The sequence below is a fragment of the Sceloporus occidentalis genome, unplaced genomic scaffold (assembly GCF_023333645.1).
Source record: "Sceloporus occidentalis isolate IW3139 unplaced genomic scaffold, rSceOcc1.0.p SCAF_7, whole genome shotgun sequence".
Lineage (NCBI taxonomy): Eukaryota > Metazoa > Chordata > Lepidosauria > Squamata > Phrynosomatidae > Sceloporus > Sceloporus occidentalis.
The window spans coordinates 15,238,967-15,262,391 of record NW_028316987.1 but is presented as its reverse complement, the minus strand read 5'-3'; the positions used below and the strand labels follow the sequence as shown (position 1 = coordinate 15,262,391).

General features: G+C 40.8%; 2 protein-coding genes across 5 annotated transcripts in view; one reads left to right on the top strand and one right to left on the bottom strand.

Annotated features, from left to right (window-relative positions):
• The first annotated feature begins 3,908 nt into the window (after nt 1–3,908).
• Nucleotides 3,909–7,930, top strand: LOC149309254 (HIG1 domain family member 1B-like). Of its 3 annotated transcripts, none has more exons than XM_089531212.1 (4): nt 3,909–4,144; nt 4,561–4,663; nt 5,934–6,068; nt 7,291–7,930. In XM_089531212.1, the coding sequence occupies exons 2-4, from the start codon at nt 4,567–4,569 to the stop codon at nt 7,362–7,364; spliced, it is 306 nt and encodes a 101-aa protein (XP_089387338.1). In that variant the 5' UTR covers nt 3,909–4,144; nt 4,561–4,566; the 3' UTR covers nt 7,365–7,930. The 3 variants fall into 3 exon arrangements, with proteins under 3 accessions (XP_089387338.1, XP_089387340.1, XP_089387339.1); XM_089531214.1 differs by having other exon boundaries at nt 3,960–4,144; nt 7,200–7,930; XM_089531213.1 differs by lacking the exon at nt 3,909–4,144 and adding an exon at nt 4,310–4,380.
• A 34-nt stretch (nt 7,931–7,964) lies between these two features.
• Nucleotides 7,965–23,425, bottom strand: part of LOC149309253 (116 kDa U5 small nuclear ribonucleoprotein component) — a 36,841-nt gene continuing 21,380 nt past the window's right edge. For both annotated transcript variants that reach the window (XM_089532044.1, XM_089532045.1), the window contains exons 15-28: nt 21,739–21,866; nt 20,158–20,351; nt 19,001–19,112; nt 18,070–18,210; nt 17,835–17,936; nt 17,591–17,673; nt 16,573–16,659; nt 15,332–15,458; nt 14,352–14,439; nt 13,106–13,224; nt 11,814–11,908; nt 10,721–10,874; nt 9,803–9,910; nt 7,965–9,667 (exon numbers count right to left, since the gene is read on the bottom strand). In XM_089532044.1, the coding sequence (XP_089388170.1) occupies nt 9,572–9,667; nt 9,803–9,910; nt 10,721–10,874; nt 11,814–11,908; nt 13,106–13,224; nt 14,352–14,439; nt 15,332–15,458; nt 16,573–16,659; nt 17,591–17,673; nt 17,835–17,936; nt 18,070–18,210; nt 19,001–19,112; nt 20,158–20,351; nt 21,739–21,866 (1,634 nt within the window). In that variant the 3' untranslated portion in view covers nt 7,965–9,571. The remainder of the gene's footprint in view (nt 9,668–9,802; nt 9,911–10,720; nt 10,875–11,813; nt 11,909–13,105; nt 13,225–14,351; nt 14,440–15,331; nt 15,459–16,572; nt 16,660–17,590; nt 17,674–17,834; nt 17,937–18,069; nt 18,211–19,000; nt 19,113–20,157; nt 20,352–21,738; nt 21,867–23,425) is intronic.

The window sequence follows — 23,425 nt, the reverse complement described above, 5'->3', positions numbered from 1 at the left end:
ATGTGATAAACTCTGAACTCCTTTCTTCTGTTAGTCAGTCTGTCCCAAAATGGTACCACTCCAAGGTGCAGAAATGATGCCCTGCGCCCAAGCCTTGCAAGAATTTCCCCCCACTTGAGTTTATCAAACGGGAGGAATTTCTCTTAAATTCGAATGAAAAGAAAGTGGGGCCAGAACGCATTCACTTAAAGTCGCTAGTTTCGCACAATTACGTGAATGAGCATTGTGTTTGAACTGGCTTCCCATTTCCCGAAAATAGCATACCATTGCCTGAATTTATGTGTGGCAGTCTATCATGCAATAACGTGAAACCACATGATTGCATTCGGACTGACTTCCCATTGCCCGAATTTGCATGTAATAGGTTATCACACAATAACGCTAAACCCCATGATTGCGTTCAGATTGCCACTGGATTATACTTCCAATTTCTCTTGTCTGATAAACTCCACTGCTAGTGAAAGAAGCGGCTAAGAGAGTGAGCTTGTGTGGACAGGTGAAGAGTGGCATAGAAAGTGAGGCTTCATGGTGGTTTTAAGGGACACTGAAGAGAAGTTTCGTGCAACTCTCATCCCTACCATCACCTTTTTAGTTCCCCTTGTCTTTCGGCTGCCCCAATACTTTAACTGAAGCCCACGCCACCCCCTTTAACTCTCACCACCCCCCAGGACCTTTCCACTGCCTCCTGAGGGGGCATACCACCCACTTTAGGAATCACTGTACTAGGTACTGATTTATATCCCTGTCATTTTATGAAGTGGAGGGTTTTTTGGGGTGTGTGTGTGTGCTTAACTGATTTTCTGTAGAGTTCCCAAGCAGCTGCTTTTGCCTTTGGCTTGTTAGATTGTACTCTGATTGAAATACAATAAACAAGATTTTGTCAGAACATGTGGGGGAAAAGAGCCATTCCTGGGGAGTCACAAGAAGGATATCGTGTTGATTTTAATAAGCCCATTTTATGTCAGGATTAAAAACAAAAACAATACTATTATAAATTCAAATGGAAATAAACAGATCTGGAAAGCATTGATTTGAACACATGGAAGATACGCTACGGTGACCCCAATGTAAATAATGCAATAATAGGTAATAATTTGCTTGTGCTGTACAATAATGGTTATTGTAGTCTCTGTAGTTTAAGGCATAGTCTGAAATGGTCAGGGAGGGGTTAATATTAAATGCAAAATAAAGGACAAGAAACATTTCACTGCTGGCTTGACATTTGATTATAACAACATGTGTTTGCATTTTGATACATAAATAAAGTGTTGTGTAGTGTGGTCTGGGTCCCGCGGGAAGCTTTTCAGTATGGCTTAGCCATGGGAACCACAGTTCCATAAACTTATTTGTCTTCTGGCATGCTTTGGCTATGCAGTCTTGATGTTTTAATGATTCCATGTGTATGCCATATTCAAAATGTTTTTGTGCCACCAGTTTGTTTTCAGGGAGATTCTTAGTTTCTAAACTGCTATTAGGATATAGATCAGCATGGACAACTGTGACCCTCCAGGGGTTACCAGATGGAAAATCCCACCAGTCCTAGCCAATACAGCCAATGAGAGCTGCAGCCTGCCACCTGGAGAGCTGTAGCCAACTATTCTCAACTCCAACCATCTCCAGCCAATATGGCCATGGATGGTGGGAGCTGTAGTCCACCAACATCTCAGGGGCCATAGATTCTCTGACCCAGAGTCTGAGTTTGTGAAATCAAGGGCTGCCAACAATTGAATTAGAGTCTGACATTGGTACTTGGGAAGATATCAGAAGCACAATCTGACACCTCAGGGACTTTTGCTATCATTTTGTTCCACAATAGCTAAATAATTGGATATTCCAAGCATATGGACATATGTCCCTCTGAGGTTGTTCAAATTCTTGTCAACAGTCCTGTGCTTTTCTTGATGGATATGTACAATATTGTAAGGATCAAAAGTTGGGCTGTGAAGTTTATCTCCAACTGAAATAAAAAAAGGAAAGCTTTTCCCATCGCTCATATACTGGGGAGGCGAGTGTCCTGTCGGAATTTGATTTTCTGCCAGTTGCACAACTTTGCAGACAAAGAACTCTTGCCCTGCAATGAGGGAACCCTGGACTCTGGAGACCAGGTTTTGAATACCCCGCTTGGCCATGGAAATGCATTGTGTAACCTTGGCCAAGTTGCACACTCTCAGTGTCAGAGGACAGCAAAGGCAATCCCCCCCACCCCCGGGAACAAATCTTGCCAAGAAAACCCCATTATATATTTGCCTTAGGGTTGCCATACATTGGAAATGACTTGAAAGCACCCAATAAATCTTATTTCAGCACATAAATGTGAGAAGAGATCCTCATGGGTCAAAGGAACCTGGAAGTATTATAGCAAAAAAAGTTGTACAATTTATTGGCTGAAAATCCCTACCTCCCAGTCGTCCGTTTCAGCAAAGTGGTCTGACTGGTTTTTATTTTCTTGGCAGAACTTGGAAGAGTTACTTCTTTGGACAACAACTCCCAAAATCTCCCAACTAGTTTGAGGATTCTGGGGCTGTGGTTCCAAGAAGCAATGTTTCTAAGTCCTGCTCTTTACATGTGGTGTGCTATTTAACTCTGACATGAATCCTTTAATAGCATGGGTGGGAAACTGGGCCCCTGTTGATGTTTTTAGTCAATCATTCCCACAGTCCCTCTCCTCTGGGTATGCTGGCTAGGGCATCTGGATGTAGCAGGAAAAATATGGAAAGTAATAGTAGACTGAAATGTATAAAAGGACCATACCTATCCAATCCTGTTGTATGGGTTATTTCAGCTGGAAAAAGAGCTCTGCTTACAATTTGGTAAGCTTTCTGATGGTTCGCTGATAAATATTTTTGCACGCTGCACCACTGAAAATATCCCCCTTGTTCTGGCATCCTGTCTCCATCCATCCATCAGGCCTGGAATGTGAAAGCGGGTCAGTGTTTTCCACTGCATTTTACCACAAGCATGGGGGCTGGATGGGAGCAGCTGGGAGCTCCAGTGAAGATCCCTGAGCTGGCCTTTGGTGTAAACATCCCGTGTGATAAATACATCCCAGCACTGCTCTGGTGGGAACAGAGAACATAAAGGAGAGGAGGGAGGCAGGCAGAGGAAAAGGGGAACAGAGGGTGGCAGATAAGGGTCTCTTTGTATTTTTCCATAGAAATATTCCCTTTCATCCAGATTCCTGTGGTCTGCTTTTTGTTGCCACCTATGACTTTTTGCAGGTGGTGTCACAAAGCGCATTGTCAATTTAAAAATTGGGGCAGGGGGAAGAGACATACAGGACATGACCCAAGGCTCAGCCTACTAACCTGCTTCTAGCCCTGCCAAGCTGTTATTTCAAATATTCATGTGCCCCATTTGTAATACAAACTGCACTTTCCAGGTGACTTCACCCAGAGAATAAAAGCCAACCAATCAATAAAAGAGCCATCAACTGCAAATAAAAGTGATGCCAATGCATTCAATCCAATCCAGGGCAATTTCAGGGCTTGGAAAGGTTACTTTTCCAGTTACAGCTATCACATTCGGCTCCCACATTCTTTCCCAATGCTTCTTCCATGCTTTCTTCTCAACAGGGAAAAATGCATTAAAGATGAAATAGTTGCACTTTGGAACCGTTCTTAAGTTTCCATTATGCTTCTGGCCTTTGCACAGCCCAATGAGGCTGTTTTTCTGATAATCTCCTCCATGCAACATGTTAATATTTGTCCTCTCTTATTCTCACTCACATGCCAAACTCTGTTTTCACTTTGTGTTCTTGAGTCTAACATCAAAAACATTCTTCTTCCATCTGTACTATCCACATTTCCTTTTCTCAGATCAGCTATGTTCTCTTGGTCTTAACTACCTAATAATTTGCAGTGGAATGACAATGTGGAGAATGAGAGTTAAAAGCAAACAAGTGCACAAAATGTTGCCAGCCATAGGCCAATCTCCTTGCTTAAACATCAAGGAAATTGCTAGTGTGGGGACTTCGATTCTAACCTTAAGGTGACAGAATGGGAAAAGATCCAAGCAGGCCATGTGAAAACAACTCTGCTTAGGAAGACTTCAAGAAGATATCTCTGCACCAGCAAACAGAAGAAGCCTACAACTTCTGGGGAAAACCTAGGGAGCAACATATCAAACAGTGACTCTAAAAGAGCAGGTGAGTGTCCAGTGGGCACCCTTGATGGGAGACATAACTTTATGTGATGCTGTCACACTTCAGTGTCTATTTTAGTATTTGAGTTTGTTCATCTTTATGGGAGTCTTAGTCAACAGTTTTTTTTATTTTTATTTTGAAGGTTCACAACTTCAAACAATTATTAAGAGGCAGGTTTCATATTCAAAGATCCAAAGGCGAAACATTCCAATCTGAACGTCTTCAGATCTTTACAGCAAGTAGGATGTTCTCTGGTGCTGTTTGTTTTGACCAAATATCAAGCTTGCTATCTGTTGTTGAAATATTTTGAGGAACACAATTATCATCAACAAGATCCAAGTACCTTTATAGGAGGATATGGTGTAAGGCTAGGTGGTCATTTTTCATCTGGTGTGTAACTTGCAAATCTCTTTCTTCAGCTTCCAATGTCGACAGATAAAAGCAGCTGGATTCCAGAACACGAAACTACAGCGGGTACTAAATTTCTACAAAAGGCACGGAAGAGCCCTTTGGTGCCAATTGGTGAGTTTGGGGAAATGCCATTCCCAACCATTCTTTTTGTGACTTTTCCCCACCACAGCATGAGAACTGTTCTTTGGAAAATGTATGTGCAGGAAATTATCACGCCAAAGCAGTTGTTCATCCAGAGTGTTCCTACTGCTGAAGACAGGAAGGAAACCAAATCTGGCCCAAACTCATAGGTTTGCCTAGGATAAGGATCAAAGGGTGGATCAAAAGATTTAAAAAATACTAAGAGTTAGAAATCTGATTGTATAAAAACACAAGAAAACCATTTACAGTATACTGAGTTAGATTATTGGTCTGTCTACCCTGCTCAGGGACCTCAGAATCCACTGGACTATAACTCTCATCCACCCAAACCACAACATCAACAAACAGGGAAGATAGGAATTGTAGTTTGAAAATCTGGAGGGCTCTGCATTGCGGAGTCTTCTATCATTGAAATGGAGCTTAAGACCTTCTGTGAGTCACCGAGTTATGAGCCCTCCCCCTAAGGATTTTGTTTTGAAAAAACATAGTTATTTTTGTGATCCCTAACTCCACCTCCAATTTACATGTTCATTTCTGAAACCAACAAAAAAGTTCAGTTGAAGCAGTTCTGACACAGTTCTACCTTCACAAAAAATCTCAGTAATATTGGAAGAAACAACCCATAAAAGGTACGAACAGTGTAATTTAAACTACAAAGTCCTGTATTCAAGCTTGCTTCTCATTCTGTCTGTGTAGTCTTTTGTCAATGTGGGGAGGATAAAAGTGATGGTAAAAATTAGGAAGAATCCCTGAAGTGTGAGACCATCAAAGTAATGCAAGTTTTTTAAGGTTGGTTATACCATTTAATTTTAAATGGAAATGGTAGCGAGAAAAAAAATGCCTGGCCTGTCTATCATGGGTACAAAATGTGCCTTACCTTACATAATGGTGAGGTGGCCTAGATGACAATTTAGGGAAGCTTTCAGAATAGGGTGGCTGTTGTGTCTGCAAACCTATGGCCCCATGCAGCCTTCAGAGTCATTTCCAAAATGTTCCTGCAAAGAATTCACTTCTAGCAAGTGATCAGTCCCTCTGAGGAGCCTTGTGGGAAGAGAGACAGAGAGTGAAGAGGATGTCAGAAAAATGCTTCTGAGAAGTGAGAGGAAAGCGGGTAAGCCCACCACACTGTAACATCAGCCCTGACTATAGCTGACACTTGGCTCCCAAGATATTACTGCTGAGGGAAAACAAAACAATTCTTCATGCCTGCTGTGATTCTGTGACTTCTCTGGCCCTTTAGGTATGATGGGGTTTGTTGTTGTGGCAGCCTATGGGCTTTACCGACTGAAAGGAAGAGGGAGCATGAAGATGTCTGTCCACCTGATTCATACCCGAGTAGCGGCCCAGGCCTGCCTAGTTGGAGCTGTAACCCTTGGTAAGTTAGTGGGGACAAAGCCATAGGATGCTGTGCTAAGAGATGGGTTTGGGCACAGGTAGTACCTTTTAGACATACCTTAAAGCTGACAATTAACCTATCCGTTGCTCTGCAAACAGTTTCTCACATAGGTAACAGGTCACCTGGAATCATTATTCAAAAGGTAGATTTGAGGCCTTTAAGCCTTTCAAACTGAAAAATACATCATTTGGCAATTGGCTTTGATCTTATTGGCATAAAGGAGACATTATAAATATCTCTTTGGTCTCTACAGCTTGAATGAAAGCAGTATCCCTCTGAGTACATTCAGTCTACTATAACCTAGGAACATAAAATGATATTCACAAATTTATTTATCCTTGATCAGAAAGGGAATCTAAGCATATTGAGATAATCCAACCAGAGAAAAACCTTATCAACCACTCCCAGGTGTTTCACCCCTGTGAGAGTAAAACCTTTGGAAACTTTTCATTCCAGCATGCAAGAACCAATTAAAAGATTTATATCTTGCTCTATTCTCACTATGATGGTCAAGGTGACCAAGCATCACACATGTACATTTGAAGGATGCATGTCCAGAACTATGGAAGTCAGTTTGTCCAAGCAGCTGTCGGAGAGACTTCCTTTCTTTGTTTTGCAATTAACTATGAGCCATGACAAAGCAGGAGGTAGGGATGTTTTGCGGGAGGCAATTCATGAAAAAGAGGACAGAACTTGATTCTTTTTGCCTATTATATGAAAGAGTTGTAGTTTCCCTCCAAAACCAGAGTTGGAGGGCCAACAAGCAGGTGTGAATTTTGTCTGACAATTTTGGAACCAGCCACAAGGCTGTGCGAGGACTATGCTGAGAATAAAGAAGGCAAAAGATTTCAATTATTTCCAGCCTTCAGGACTGGAAGGTATCTGGAAAGGAAAAGGGAGATGCTTCAAGGAAACGTAGAAACCCTACAGAACTTATAAAGAGTAGAGCGGATGACCCCTCAATACTCTGGATAGTTACATTGCCCCTCGTGACTACAAAAGCAACATTATGCAAAATCCTTGCATATAGACAAAGAGTGTTGCGTTTCCTATGGCCTAGTTCCTGATTCCTTCCTTTGCAATGATACTGCTCCTTCCTTCTCCTCTCAGGCGCTGTCTACAGCATGTACAAAGACCACTTTCTGAAACAGAAATAGATGGAACATTCAAAGGCATTGGTTTGTCCCTTCTCCCTGAATAGATCTGAAGACCCCTATAGCAACTCCAGCAGCACTAGATCATCTGATTTGCTCTTGCAGAAGAAACACCCCTTGAAGCCTCAACTGTTCAACTATACAGCTCATGTTTTCCTAATATCTCCTACTTTGATGTATACTTTCTAAAAAGTTTTATTGAGAACTACAGGAAGTCCTTATGGAAACAAGCAGTTATACTCCCTGCTCAAACATGTTTGATGAACCAGTCTCCCACAACTTGGTGTCTATCGTGCTAGCTAGCTGTGATGGGAGTTTTGGTCCAACACATCAGGAGGACACTGAGGTGGGAAAGACTACCATAAACCATGATTTCCCATCCCACATTCTATTTGAGTGTGAAAACCTCATTTTTCAGCATCAGTAGTTCATCTAGCCCAGAAGAGTGGTAAGCAATGATCACTAGTCTGTTATTTACAAAAAGAGAAAAATATATCTAATTCATAATAAAGCATACATAAGCAAATTTATCCTAGTAAATACAGATTTTCCTAATTCTGACTGCATTGCTTGCTGTAACTTCCATTTAACCTGCCTTTGTGACCAAGTATTTTAAGACCTAATGTCGCTATTTTAAATATACTCTTAAAAGTTCTCATGCTTAAGAAAGCATTAAAATGTAAATATTTTGACAGGATAGCTTATAAGAAGTCTTATTTATTTGAATTTCTGGACACATACATATGTACACAGCGTAATTCTTCCAGTGAGGCCTTTTGGGAATGTGATATTCAGTGTTAGGCTAACAGTGGAAAGTAATATTGGAGAGAGGGTGGCATAAATGCAAATACAATACAGGGACATTGAGTAGCTGGGTACCCTGATAATAAATTTAAACACCCAGCTGATAAAATGGCACTTCAATGGTTTGTGCCTCTGGGAGTCATCATCCAATTTTTTTTTTTACAAAACTCTTGAGTAAAGTTACAAAACTCTGAGTACTAGACTCATTTTACAGAGAGAAGGGCATGGCACAGGTTGTCACTGGCATATCTGGTTAAAACTGGATATAGAGGTCCAGACAGAGACATTTTATAATTGTGAGGGACTGATCTGAGAATGGACAATAGTGGATACACAAATAGTCAGTGAAAGTTTTGTATGTTGTGCTTTGCTTTCTGTCAAATCCTTGTTGGGCTAGCAGTGGCAAAACTCATAAACAGAGAGAACACTTTGGTCCGAAACAGATGGGCAGATGGGAGGCAGCTTAGTGCTGCTCTGGGGGCATGGCATTTAGATGATGCATGCCCGGGAAGCTGCCCCAGGGCCACCTAAGGTGGCTCAAAAAGGATTGGCTGTTTTACACTTCTTGCCATGGTCCATTTGGGACTGCCGTGGTCCCGGGGTGATTGGGCCAGGAGTGGTTTCTGGCCACTCCTTCCTGCCTGTCTGTTTTGCCCCTTTGAAAATGAATATATGGGATTTCTAATACAGCTCTTTTTGGGAAGAGGAGGAGGAGCAGATGTGGCCAGTTTGTACATTCCTCTTTCTTGCTCATTCACACACAAATGGGACAGGAATCAAGAACCAAACCAGAAAGCAATTATCAGTTACAGATATAAAAAATATTTATTATCTTTAAACCACCTCTCCTCCATGCGCCAAATCCAATTAAATGAACACATCTGAAACTCCAGAATGCTGGTAGTGGCCCAGAAAGGGAAGAGGCCAAAACCTGAATGGGATCTTTAAGGTTTTTTTTTTTTTTTTAAAGTATTAAGGACTTGGCTCTTTTCCCTCTCTGCCAATAAGAAGTGGCAGTAATGAACTGCCACACTATCAAAATGGGTGGGTAATGAGGTTACGATTCAGTTTGAATGAGAAGATGAACTTGCCCAATAATCTTTGGACATTCATGTCAATGCTTTTGGAAAATAAAAAGAGAGGTTGCAGAATTATTTTTTAAACAACACAACACCAGCATTTACTGTGGAAAAGGAACTTTGCTGTGGGAGGCTTAGAGGTCTCAAGTGCAAAATCTCTTGAGATACTGAGTTTGAGGCACAGAGAGTTCTAGGGTGGTGCATTCTGGCCAGAGTAGGATAGCACCACAACCGTGGAGTTCATTCACAGCACGAGACCTCCCTTACAGCACAAAACTACTATGGTAACCATGGGACAGCTCTGGTAACCATGGGACAGCAGCATGAAGAGCAAAGATGCAGCACTGCTTCATGTGTAGGATTGCTGGTGAAGCAAGATGATAGTGGATTCTTGCCTGGGAAAGTGCTGCTGCCCAGCAGGGGTGAGGGAACAGATCCAGCACAATTACATAGGGTAGTTCAACACCACATCCTGTTTGGCCAGTTCCAGCAACATAGGGTCATCGAAGAACTTGCTGATGCTCACGTCCTCACTTAGCCCCTGAAAGAGAGATAATGAGAAGGCAAGCATTAGATAGGAGAGAAAGAATGGAGAGGAAACTGTGTGTGTGCTCCACTGGAGAGAAAGAACTGCAGAATCCAAAAGAGACAAGATGGCTTGCTGTTTAAGCCTTACCTTCCTGCGTCTAGTCTTTATCATGAACTCTCTGGCCAGATGGGGTGCTGGTTGTGGTTCAAGAGGTCTGATCACAATGCTTTTGTCTAATGGGTCACCTGGCACAATCTGGAACATAAGGAACACTTAGTGTGAGTAAAAGAACTGTAGATTCCTCATCAGCCCAAAGAGAATCTCCAAAATATCCAGGCTTGGTTATTCACCAAGCAGGTATACAGAAGCTTTTGGAGTTTCCCAGAGAATCTTTGTTATTTTTACAGTGCACCCATGTCATATGCGGGCACACTTTACACAGCTTTCAGCTTATGCTGAAAGCTGCTCGCCATAAAAGACAATGGTGTGTGTGCCAGCACACACTGCGTGCACAAGCCCTATTGTTTTAAATGGGGCTTGAGCACCAGCGGAATTTCCCTTCAGCAGGGTGGGTGGAAGGGCACCCTCTGAATAGAATAAAAGATTTTGAAAGGATTATTTGGTTTTGCAGTACAATGTCAGCTTTACTGTAGCGCCATCCCACACTATCTCAAAACCCCATCTTATATCAGTTGGCACTAGTAGATTAAACCAAGGCTATTTATGATTCATAGGAGAGTAGGGAGGGACTCAAAAGAGTCTCTACTATATGTGAAAAAAAGGATGTAAACATTTATTGGTCAAGCCAATACATTTTCTTGGCATGAAATATAGAGTGTCTTGAAGCAGAATGAGAGCATATTATATACAAAGAATCTTTAGCTCAAGTTCCAAGTTCTGTCTGCCATACTAATCAGGGTTACATCCTGCTGTTGGGACTGGAAGAGCCTGACTTTGAATAATTGTGCATCTCAGGTGGGGAGTTTTGAGTGAAAGCACAACAAATCTGGAGCCCCAACTTGTTGTTCTGCTACCTGTCAAAATAAGCCCTCTAATGTCACTTACCTGCCAGTGGTGGAAGACAGAAAGTGAGAATGCTTGTCCTTGAGTGTGTGTTCTGAGGTCTGTCTCAAACCCAAATGAATCAATAGCTGGGATGAATGCTTTGATGGTGTACAAAGGAGAGCCTGGGATTGGGGCATCTTGGGTCACATGGCCTCTATAAATATTGCAAAAAAAATATGGCTGAGGCTTCCTCCACATGTACTTGTCAGTGTTCCCTCTCAGTGTCTCCGGAATCATACCAGATGATTCAGGAGATCATCTGTGCTTGCTAATAGGTAACAAAAGTAGGATGACAAGGAAAGACAGAAAACCAGGTGAACTGGAGGGAGACAGAAATATAGATACAAAACAAAGTATAAATAATAGGATAGAAGCAGTGGGATGTTTGGGATTACTGTGAGGGAAAACTTAATATAAGCACATCTTGTTGAAAAAGACCAATCCAATACCTTTGCCCAACTTCAATCAAGAACCCCTAGGAAAGCTCAAAAGCACACCACAATGGAGAAATCAATCTGTCTCCAGCAGTTGGTACCCAGGCCAGAATGAGCCATTAAAGGAAATATAACAATGGCAGACCCATAATTTCTTGGATTCACTGCCCACCTTGCCAACTCTAGGGCTTTGATAATAGGAAGCAGCTGAGCAAAGTGCCTATTTTGAACTTAACTTCAAAATAGAGAGGGGGAATGGGCATGCAAACTAAGACTTCTCCTGTACCACTTTTGACCATATTTAGTCCTCTTTGCAAAGGAGCAAAGTGAGAAAATGATGGCATTGTTGGGGAAGTGGCTGGATGTCTTCCTTAAAATAAATTTATACTCATGGCCATCTTCACATCTTGGCAACTACAATTAACAGAAAAAAGCTAGTGCAGATTGCAAGCGATGAGATTTTCACCATCATCCTTGGTATTCTCCATTCAGTATTCAATATTGGCAGAAAACAGTAAAATAATAAAGAGGTGGTATTCTCAAGGAAATTACCACTCCTCCCCGCCCTGCTGCTGACAGGTTTTGGAAAAGAGATCTGTATTCCTTCTCAGTTCAGCAACATGACAATTAAAAGGCTAATGAACATAAATGTTTCTTACCTTCGCCTGGCCAAAACTGTGTACACTGCAGACACACAGTCAGCAGGGGCTTGGACCTCAACAAAGTAATATGGCTCCATTAATCGGGGAGTGGCCTGTGGGAAAACAGAGAGCAGCCACAGAGAAGCATTCAGAGAATAATGTTCTGATAACACATCACATCAACTTTAAATTCTCAGTCCTTTGCCCTGAATATATCCAACACCTCTTTCATCTATCTTTCTTCATACTCCTCCTTCTGAGGTCCAAAGGCTCTGTATCCACCAGATTATGACATCTCAACATAATTGTTAGTTATTATCTCTTATACACTTGTTGTTGTGTGCCTTCAACTCATTTCTGACTTATGGAGACCCTGTCATGGGGTTTTCTTGGCAAGATTTGTTTACTGGGGGTTGCCTTTGACATCTGAGGCTGAAAGAGTATGATTTGCCGAGTGTCAACCAGTGGATTTCCATAGCTGAGCAGGAATTTGAACCATGGTCTCCAGAGTCATGGTCCAACACTCAAACCACTATGCCATGCTGGCTCCTGTAAACTACCATACTCTTTATGAAGCAATGTTACATCAGGAGTCAAAGTAAGAATGACAGGATGAAAACAATCCCTTAGATTATTAAAGCTGTTTTAGCTCTCCACCTACTAAAGATAAACACCTTTAGGAACATGTGCCCGCCAGGCGTGACAGTTACAAATGCCCATCAGTCATGGTAGCTACATATCATTTCCAGTATAAGAGACGGTATATCTCGCTATACAATCTATGGGGAACACAAGCATAAGGGTATGCACCCATGTCCTTTTTGTGGGCTATTCAGAGGTATTTGGTTGGCTGCTTCTGGGACAGAATACTGGACAACATAAGGATGTGGTCTGAAGCAGCAAGTCTCTTCTTAACCTGGTCCGTTTAATTAGCTGACTTCAGACAGAGGTCCTTTCCAGCTCTATATGCAGATGCCCAGAGACTGAATGCAGCGCCTTCTGCACATAAAGCACGTGTTCAATTACTGAGCTATGACTCCTCCAACAAGGCATTTTTCTTTATTTTCATTTAAGACATTTCTGTACTGTTCTTCCATCTCAGTTTTCAAATGAACTAAAATAATACTTCAAAAGCACATTAATGCAAAATTACAGTCAAACATTTAACACAGAAGTTAAAAAAGCATTTTTAAAAAGTGCTTTAAAGGGCTTCTTTTACCGCCTGTGAGAACCAAATGGTCTTTTCTTGGCATCAAAAATATCCTTTTCTAGGATTGTTGGCCTTTGTTGCCATGCCAGATGTTTCTTACCATGAGGAAAGCAGAATACACCACCCGACGGGCTGTTGGGATGATCTGTCCACCTCCCCGATGCAATGGTTCCTGAGCAATCACAGCATCCAGGATCTTAAATTTCACATTGCGGATCACTGCAACAAAAGGAAGCAAAGAACACTGGCAAGAGGTGCAGAGATTGTTCATACAACCAAGAGCCCTGATGGTTATTGGTATAGAACCTTCATAGGGAAGATTGTCACAGGAGACTTCAACCATATAACTTACTAATTTAATTTATTGGTAGCTTATTTGCATCCTGAATTTTGCACAGCTAAACTCTCTGTAGCTGTTGTTGCTACATGCTTCAAGCCAAGTCTGATTTATGGTAATCCTATCACAGAGTTTTCTTAGCAAGTTTTATTCAGAAGATGTTTTTCACTACCTTCCTCTAAGGCTGAGAGAGCACAACATGCCAAAGTCACTTATTGAATATCTGTGGCCAAGCAGGGGTCTGAGCCCTGGTCTCTTGTCTCCTATTCAGACACTCAAACCATCACACCACATTGTAAGTTATATAGACCACTTATTTTGAGGGTCCACAGAAGCTTTAGGAACCCCCCCATCTGCCCCAGTCCTCAAAAGGCCTTTTCAGTTATTTTAAATTCATTTTGATTTATCCAGGGAAAAAGAAAGCTGAATACAATGTAAAGGGATACTTTTGAAAGATAAGTGTAGTTACACTGGATCCCACAGTTGTCTGACTGAATGTACAACAGGCGTCAAGGCCATCAGCTCACCCAATGCACAATGGTGGAAGAAATCAAAAGTAAGACAGAGGACTGGATATGTGTTTGTGGAAAGACAGGGTACACTAGAGATAGCAATTGTGTATCTCTAAAAAAAGTGAAACTACTGGTAGAATTATTTTCACACCCAAATAGTGCCCCAATGAGAATTCCAGCTTTAGTGATTGCATAACAGCAACTAAATTTGCTTAGGGTTCAAATTTCTATGTTCAGAAGTGGAGGTGAAGAAATAAGGTTAAATAATTTCTATGGTATATTCAGTTTATCTCTGGGAAGTGTAAACATAAAAACCAGGAATTCTCTTCTAGTCCACTTTTTTCTAGATAAACCTAGCAATGTGGGAATTAAGTACCCTGCAACTGTTGTAATGTCAGACTCATCAACATGTAACAGACATATTAGAAAATATGTCTGGAAAGGGAAGAGCTTGAAAATTCCCACAAGAGAATTTATAATTTTTAATTTTTACTTACACTCATCACAGAGTGGTCCTTCTCTAGTTCCCCACTGGAATCCCTGCACAATACTGTCTTTCACAGAACCCAAAAGAGTTTTATCAACCTGTAAAGGAGAAACAGATGACACAGCAGCAATGAGAAAGAGTGAGTGACTACAAATAAACCTGAATACTTCTTACCAAAGCTCCCCTGTACGGAGATACAGAGCTCAGAAAAGTTACTTTTTTGGACTACAGCTTCCAGAATCCATTAGCCAGTATGGTCAATGGCCTTGACAACAGAAGGCTGGTGGGAAATTCTGGGAACTATAGTTCAAAAAGTATTGTTTCCAAACTGTCCACAGGCATGGGACAAGGAGGTCAAACACAGCCTTGGGACCAATTTAGTGTCTCAACACAGTTCAGAGCCAGAGAAAATGTTCTTTATTCCTTCTTCCTCATTATAGTCTGCTGAGAGGAAGAGGCAGTTTCCAGGCCAAACCTTTCTTCAAAGACCTCGCATGCTAGTGGACAGTGTGGAAAACACTGCAATATTCTAGAATGAAAAAAGAGCGGTAGGGGGATCTGAAATAAAATTTGTTATGTGATTTTTTTGCTTTGATCTCCATAGACATCATTTACTATTTCTTTATTCATATCCCACATTTCTCCTGAGACTCAAAGCAGCTTACAAAAAACCAAAACAAAACAGAGAACACAATAAAAATACATGGTTAAAACATACAAAATTCAGATTAAAACAGTATTAAATAACAACAGAATTATAACGAATTAAAATGTTATTTTAAAATATATTAAAAACAGTACAAGACCATAAAAGCCATTTTTGTTAAAACGATTTTCCAAAAGCTTGCTGGAAAAAGTCTTCACTTGTCACCAAAAAGACAACAAAAAATTCTCCAGTACTTGAATTCAAAACTGCACTATTCCTACAGGAGAGGCCTTTACTCAATCCAGGCTCAAAGCCCAACCCAAACACTCCTGCAAGCTCTTTACCTCAGAAGGCAAGGTGTCATCCACCAAGATGTTTGGTCCAGTAGCATCTGGCCCAAAGGCCCAGATAGAACGAGCAGCCAACAAATCCCAGTCATACTTGGTCTGGAAAAATTCACCCAACTTTTTTCTAATGAAAGATACATAAATATTACCAGAAGAAATGGGGGAGACCTTAAAGATCATCCAGATTAAACTTTCTGTCTAAACATAAATTGTAGCATAATCTAGCTCTTAACAGATACTTGCACATCCACCCCTTAAATATTTCTTAGGGAAGACTGTAGCATATATTGTTTAAATATGACACTGACTTGCCTATTCTGTTGGGAATGCTTTGACTGAAAGTTCCTGCATGGCAGGAGGTTGGACTGGACGGCCCTTGTGGTCTCTTCCAATTCTATGATTCAGTTCAGTTATTTAAACCTTTCAGGAGACCTGATGGTGCAGTGGTTAAATGCCGGTACTCCAGCCTCTCACAGCTACAAGGTTGTGAGTTCGATCCTCTAGGGTCGACTCAGCCTTGCATCCTTCTGTAGGTAGCTAAAATAAGTAACCAGCTTGTTGAGAGAAATTAGCTTACACACTGTAAACTGCTTAGGAAGTGTTTAAGTGCACTGATAAGCAATATAGAAATGTACTCGCTATTGCTAAAGCTACTGCTAAATATCTGAAGGGATTCTAAATATCTGAAGAGATGGAGCAAATATGTTTTCTGCAGCTCCGGAGTAAAGGACCTGGAGCAATGGTTCAAACTACAGGAAAAGAGATGCCACTCAATATTAGGAAGAACTTCCTGATAATATGAGCTGTTTGACAGCAGAACACACTCCCTTGTATTGGAGTCTCCTTCTTTGGAGGTTTTAAAACAGAGGCTGGATGGCCATCTGTTGGGGGTACGCTGATTGTGTATTCCTGTATGGCAGAGGGTTGGATTTCGTGGCCCTTGAGTCTCTTCCAATGCTATGATTCTATGAAGACTGCACCACTTCCCTTGGCAACCTGCCTATAACTTCTAGAATTCCTAAAGCACTAAAATGAACATGACATTTGTTTAAATACAAAGGACAAGCTTTTAAAAAGACTATTTACCACTACACATAAGGTATCACAATTTAAAGGGGAAAGCAGGCTTTCTAGGATGTGTTTGAAGATGGAGGGATGAAATGGGTTGGGAATGTTGAGGATATTTGCTTCCAAAGCTCGCTCAAAACACCAGTCCTTGGGCAAGCTCAGCTCCATACCTGTTCCATGTTATTTGCACTACTTCATTTTCAATATCTTCAGCCAGACCTTTCTCCAGTGGCTCAGCAATCATGGTGATCTTGTTCCTGAACAAAAAAAACAACAACAAACAAATGTCGTTTAGCAGTGAAAAGAAAGGTGGAATGAAGAAACATATTTTAACTTCATTCTGAAGCTCATTCTATTGGGGGACTGTTGTATGACTGAAACAATTGTTGTCCTTCCTACTTCAGACCCTCTAAACAGGATGGAAAACTGTATCCTAGTTTCTTGGCCTAGTTTCAGAAGTTGTCTGCAAGCTATCAGCTCAGACCCTGTTGAGAGCTATGTGTTCTGGCTCTGACAGCCCAATGAAAAGGGAAGGAGAAAAGAGGTTGGTGGCAACCCATACACTAAGGTCTTTGGTTCTATTCGCTACAAACATGCAGCTCAGTACATTATTACTTGGAATGTGGTCCCTAACAGAAAATGAACCCCCATCACTGCTTCTGAGTACTAAAAGATATCCACTGTTAATTGTCTGCTTTCTAGGAGTCCAGGAGCTACATTTTTTTATTTTAAACATCAGGTCTCATCTTATTTGGTTGTGTCTCATGCATTTGAAATTTAGCTTGACAAGTAATTCAAAATAGCAAGTGTGAGCAAGAGGGGCCTGTGGCTATTTAGCCTCCTTTCTAGGCAAGATTACATATATTCTTCTGCCTGTGGAAGAATGCCTATGGCAGTATGGGGATATGCCAAAGGAAGATGAATAGATTGCTGAACAATGACAGCTGCCACAATGAGGGATTCAAAATGGTTTCCATATCATATTGTTTATCACTTAGCCTGAAGACTTTTAAATATGACATACCCAACACTGCATGAACTACTGCAGCTAAGGGCTAGGGAGAACATTTCTGAATAGAGTAACATCTTCTTTCTAGCAAACAGTGTTAGTGTGAGTCTATCACAAGACAGCATTTAGTTAAAAAAACAAACACACAACCAACCAAAACAACAGCATTATAATCATACTTCTTATTTGGTGTCTCAGCAAAACACTTCAGGGAAGATGTTTCCACAACTGTCTCACAGAATGTGACAACAGGATCAGCAACCTTTAAAAACAGGAGAATTGGCAGAGATAATAATTAGGTCATAGGCCAACTACCCAGCCTTCCTTATGAATAAACCAAAGTACTTTCAAGTATTTTGGATGGAAGACTGCCCACTAAGTCAACACCAGGGGCAGATTAGAAAACACTCTTTTTTTTTTTACCTTGATATCAATTTCTGAGTACATTTTCCGCAAGTCGTGCATTACACAGTCAAGATAGAGCTCGCCTGTTCCCAATATTACATGTTCTCCAGATTCTTCAACCTGAAAGGAGATGCACAGGAGAAAATGTAAGAAAACATACACCATTCTGAACTCCATGCGGACTGTAAAAGCAGCTATACTGTTCCCATTTCCTGATGTCTCCCCATCTGAGTTCTCCAAAAAGATAACACACCTTAGTAGTAAGAGAGGGATAACTCTTGTTGACCTTCCGCAGTCCATCCAGCATCTTGGGTAGCTCAGAGGGATTTACAGGCTCTACTGCAATTTTGATGACAGAAGTGGTATTGAACTTCAAGGGACGGAATATCTGAGCCTGAAAACAAACATTATATTAATATTATTTAAATGATACCTTAAGTCCAAAGAGTTCTTGGAACTCATGTAGTAGAACTGTTTTTTGTTTTTTTTTTGGGCCCATACAGACAGCCCAAAATGAAGCTGCTTCAGGCCACTTTGGAGATATACTGTTTAAATGATGCGTGCATCTTAAGAGTCCGGAAGCCGGGCCAAAGCCACACTCCAGTCCTAAGGACTGTTACAGCAGGATAAGTCTTCTGGATCCCATGTACCTGAAACAAAGGGTGGGATCCACGTCTTCCCACTTATTTTAAAGACTGCTGTAGCAAAATCCAATACTGATTTGGGGTAGAGCTAAGAAAGGTTATATGGTTACCTAGGTCATCACTAAAAGAGAGGAGTGGAGAAAGTTGCCAGTAATACTAAAGGGATGGTGTCACAAAAATGCCAAGAGCAGTGGAATATAAACCTTTACTACATATTTTAAATAACTCCTGATGCAAGCTCACTATTATACAAAGCCATGTGAAAAGATGTTGGCAATGACAGAATGAGATGGAGGATGGAATCTTAGCAGGAAGGAATGAAAGCAAAGGCTCCATTTCAAGTGCTTAGAGGATCTGAAGCAGCCTATAGCAGATATGTAGTCATAAAAATGGAACCACCTTAGACATGAAACTGATTGCTGCGTGAGGAGAAATAAAGAACACCATCTTGGTCTACCATTAAGAACATCAATAATGTTGTTTTGTAACCTGTTTCCATTATCTATCAGAGAAGGTAAATGCTAATATTAGTTGCCCTACCTCTTCATTGCCCCTGGGCTCAGTGATGGTGGCTGTCTTCACAATAGGCTGGTCCACTCCTTCAATGAGTACCCAATTGCCAGCAGGCACCCTGTTGACCTCTATGTGGTACCTGAAAAATGATATCTGTTAGTACAATGCTAGCATTCCTGTTCTTCATGGCTAGGAAACCTCCTCCAAACTGTTTGTCACACACTAGAAACTGCCACTCTCTTTTAAGGGAACTACTGACTTCAATACAGTGTATGGGCATGGACACAGTTCCATAGTGTATCTCTCAATTGGCAGCTAAGAATGTAAATTAAGCAAAAAAGGCACTACCACATATATTCAAGTATAAGTCAACTTCATGTGTAAGTTGAGGCCAGGTTTTGGAGCCAAAATTATAGATTTTGATGTGACCCATGGATAAGTTGAGGGTAAAACTTAGGGTCCTGTAATAAAGGATGTAAAGGATGCAGGAAAGGACAATGCCAAAGAAAATTCCAGCAGGTATAACTGTGGTCAGACTAAAGTTGGATGGATGAGAGAATAGAGGGGTCACAATGCTTCCAGGACAGATGACAACTGTTGCCCTTCACCAGGGAATGATTTCTTTTTTAAAATAAGAATTAAAGTACAGTACCTACACTCAGCTTTTTGGGGACAATATTTTGACTGAAATTTCTAGACTTATACAGGAGTATATACACTACTCTGTGTGTGAAAAACTTCAAGATCAATCTATCACCAATGCTACTAAGAAAACTATCATTCCTTGCTTTTGTCATTGGCTGCTGAAGAACCCAGAGAGAAGTTAGCAAGCCCCCACTGTTAACTATGAATAACAACTTAATAAAAGCTGAGTTACAGTCAACAAGTGCATGGATTGACCTTTCAGAGTCTTACCAAAAGTTGTGTGCCATATTCAACTTTCTGAGAATCTTAACTTTTGTTTTTAACTAAGAATGTGGAGATAAGAAACAAGTGTGCAGAGACCAAAAAATGTTGGTCCCTAACCTGGGACAGTTCTGCACAGCAAGCACAGTCACACTCACCATTCATAGGTAATCTCATCTCAGAAAAGTTTCCAGATTGTGTCCTGGACTTCAAATTACACCCAAACTCTACACATGAAAGATACAAAATGATGACCTAGTTCATCCAGAAGCACCTACCTTGCTACTGAGATCCACAGGCGTCCCACAGTGCAAATTTGTGAGTCTTCCTCATCTTCTAGGGTGTAGTTTTCTCCAAGGACCTTGACGGGCTGCCCTGCATGGATAGTCCCACTCAATACCCTACCAAAAGCATGGAACTGGACCCCATCATCTGTACTGTACATCTTTGTGGTGTGGCACATGAGTGGACCCTTTCCAAAGAAAAAGTTTTGCAAAGATCAGATTTTGTGCAAAGAACATCTATGGTATGCCACTTTTCAGGCAGAAGGAAGCAATCATGAAAATAGCAGCCATTGCTCAGAAGAAAAGCTGCTGCTTTGCACATCTGATCACTGGCATTTTGATATACTAAATCTCAAATGTGTTTTCCAAGAGGGTTTGAAGACTCACTTCTGAGTGCAAAGGCTAAAACAACTGGACTAAATGGATACCTGATCTAATTCTATGAAAGGCAGTTCACTGTAGGCATTCACTTATCTTGTAGACCTATTTTTGCTGTACCCATCACTGGATTCCCCAGAGAAACATCAAACTATAATTTTATAAGAGTGCTAAGAACAACCTTGTGACATACATAAATCAAACTAAACAAGACATTGTCAGCCACATCCATTGTTCTTAGTTATCTGTTATCTTCACACAGAAAGGGGTGTGATGCTCTGATTTTATCTAAAGGGACATATGGGGAATGGAATGCTTCCCTGCCTAATTTCTTGTTCCTTTCTGCCCAGTACTGGAAGCAAACTAGTCTAAGGGAAAAGATGCCTAGGGAGATTGGGCTTCAACTTCAATCACTTGTGTGCCCAATTTGATGTTAAAATTGGACTTTTTTCAACTGAACATACATGCAAAGGACAAACACATGATCAAGCAAGTATAACTGCTGCTTCCACTATGCCTAGATTGCCTACAGACTCCTAGTTCCCTTATGGAGCTAAAATCCCATTTCTGGGAGCTTAAACCTTTAGGAGTAGGAATTACTCCTTGGCCCACCAGGCCTTTCCTATTTCTTCAATCCATTAATAACAGGCTTAGCATACAGACTAACAATTTTCTGTGATGTTGCTAATGCTACTACTCCATCTTGGCACAGATTCATTAAAGAGGATGTGTTTACCAGTTTTCATATTACAGTACAAATGAACCTCACCATATCTCATGTGGAGAATAGTTCCCATGTAGACCATCTGAAGCTCCCTAAGCAATTTCTAAGGAGGCCAGCTTTAAATCATCTTCAGCAGGAGATGGGAAAATTTGGCCCTTAGATGTTTTGGACTTCAATTGTCAGAAACCTCAACCAATATGGTCAATGGCAAAGGATTGTGGGAGTCGCAAACTAATACATTTGGGAGTGAAATTGGCTCCCCATCATTGAGCTACAGTGCTAGAGAAAACCTCAGCTCAAAAGAACCTTGCACAAAGTTAATTCCAGGTAAAGCAACGTTCTGATTCAACACCTGTTTCCCTTTCCTTAATGTTAAATGAATTTCTTCATTTTCTTAGTATCACCCAGGCCCTGCTATGCAACCTAGGCAGTTTCCATTACACACAGAGAAGGACAATATATGCAGTGCTTACATCAGGGTCACATTCACTCATGGCCTCCCCCAGGTCAGAGTCAACTCCACCAGTATAAGTGTGCTCAATCTTGGTCTTTGCTCCTGCTTTCGGGGAAGGGATGTGTTGCACGCACATATCCACAAAGCCTAGGAAAACAAAACTTAGTGAAATAGCGATACAGCAACTAAAATGACAAACGTGTACATTTCACGGACTTACAACCTTTCTGCTTCAAGGAAACCTTTTCTACATTCACTTAAGTACATCTGTATACATTGGAATTTATTCTATGACAGGCTTCTTCAACTTCATACCCTTAAGATGTGCTGGACTACAAATCCCATTATTCATGCCCTCACGGCCAGCAGCTAGACTTGGAAGTTCAGCAAGCCTGGAAGCTCCCAATTGGGGTAGGTTTCCATAGCATGTTCTTTCTATTCATACAGGGCCCTTGTGGACTCAGTTGACTTCACTCTGCAGAAGACATCTGACGCTACTGTGAGCACTGCCTAACAAGGTGTGTGAGGGCAGATAGGCTGCCTTTTGCTTATCTTTCCCAACTATTTGTTGATCTGAACTATGAACCAGGGCGTGCATCTTCTTGCTCTCCTGGCAGCATGAGGCAGAAGACAAGAGAGGATTTGGCTGGTGCAATCAGATTTATACAAATGATGTCACTTTGATATGAACTTCACTGACTACATCATTTCTGGATTTAATCTGAGGTGATGATAGTATACACATTTAAAGTATGGTTTAGTACCCAAATATCCACAGATGCTTACCATACCAACCTAGCCATATGTTAAGATCTGTATCACTGTTTTGTGGATTTTGGATGTTATTGTACTTTGCTACATGGCTAAGATGGCTACCCCAGATATATCTTCTGCTAATGTCCATCTACAGATGTCTATATCAAGCACAAAGTATGCTTCAAAAATGGAAGGACTCTCTCAGTAGTGGCATGTCGAGGATGGATCAGACTTGCTGAGAGGCTATACTGCAAGCTTTTCAAGACCAGGCTAAAATATCTTTGTTTATCCAAGCCTTTTATCTTCTTTTTAATATGGGGTTTAGCTGTTCTATTGTTGTACTGAATTCTGTAGTTTAATGGATTATAAGCCTCCCTGAAATTCTAAACAGAATAGTGTTTTAATTAAATACAAATTAATAAATCATCATCATGCCCCAAGATACAAAAAATCCACAGATCATGCATTGAAATCATGGATTAGTGTGTTTTAAAAACAGACAAAACAAAAAACCAATTCACAATACTTAAGGTCAACTCTTCTAGGGAAATACACATTGCTTAATTACCGAAAACTTTTGGGAAATCCTTTGAAAATATTTTAATTCCAGTTTGCGCTGATTAATCAGTACATTATAGTAAAACATGTTTAGTTGCCAATAATGTTAAATGTATGCTTTAAATCATTAAACTGCAAATGTTATTTTTATGTCTTTTAAAATTGTTAAAAGTATTATGGTGCAATAGAAGGATTATGCATCTTTGAATATGTTAATAAAAATGCACATGGAACGTGTTACTACTGGCATACATCCCTATAGTATATTTTTCCAGTTCTTATTATTCCATAAAAACGCAATAATCTGAGAACAGAACAAAGAGAGAATACATACAATGGGACAGCCTCAAGATCATACACACTAACCCAATGACACTTTTATTCTGCCCTTC

Bases quoted from the DNA above. Each gene is read 5' to 3' on its own strand.
- LOC149309254 (XM_089531212.1), top strand. From the start codon at position 4,567: ATGTCGACAGATAAAAGCAGCTGGATTCCAGAACACGAAACTACAGCG. The intron at 4,664-5,933 runs GTGAGTTTGGGG...CTGGCCCTTTAG, and splicing joins GAGCCCTTTGGTGCCAATTG to GTATGATGGGGTTTGTTGTT. The intron at 6,069-7,290 runs GTAAGTTAGTGG...CTCCCTGAATAG, and splicing joins AGTTGGAGCTGTAACCCTTG to ATCTGAAGACCCCTATAGCA.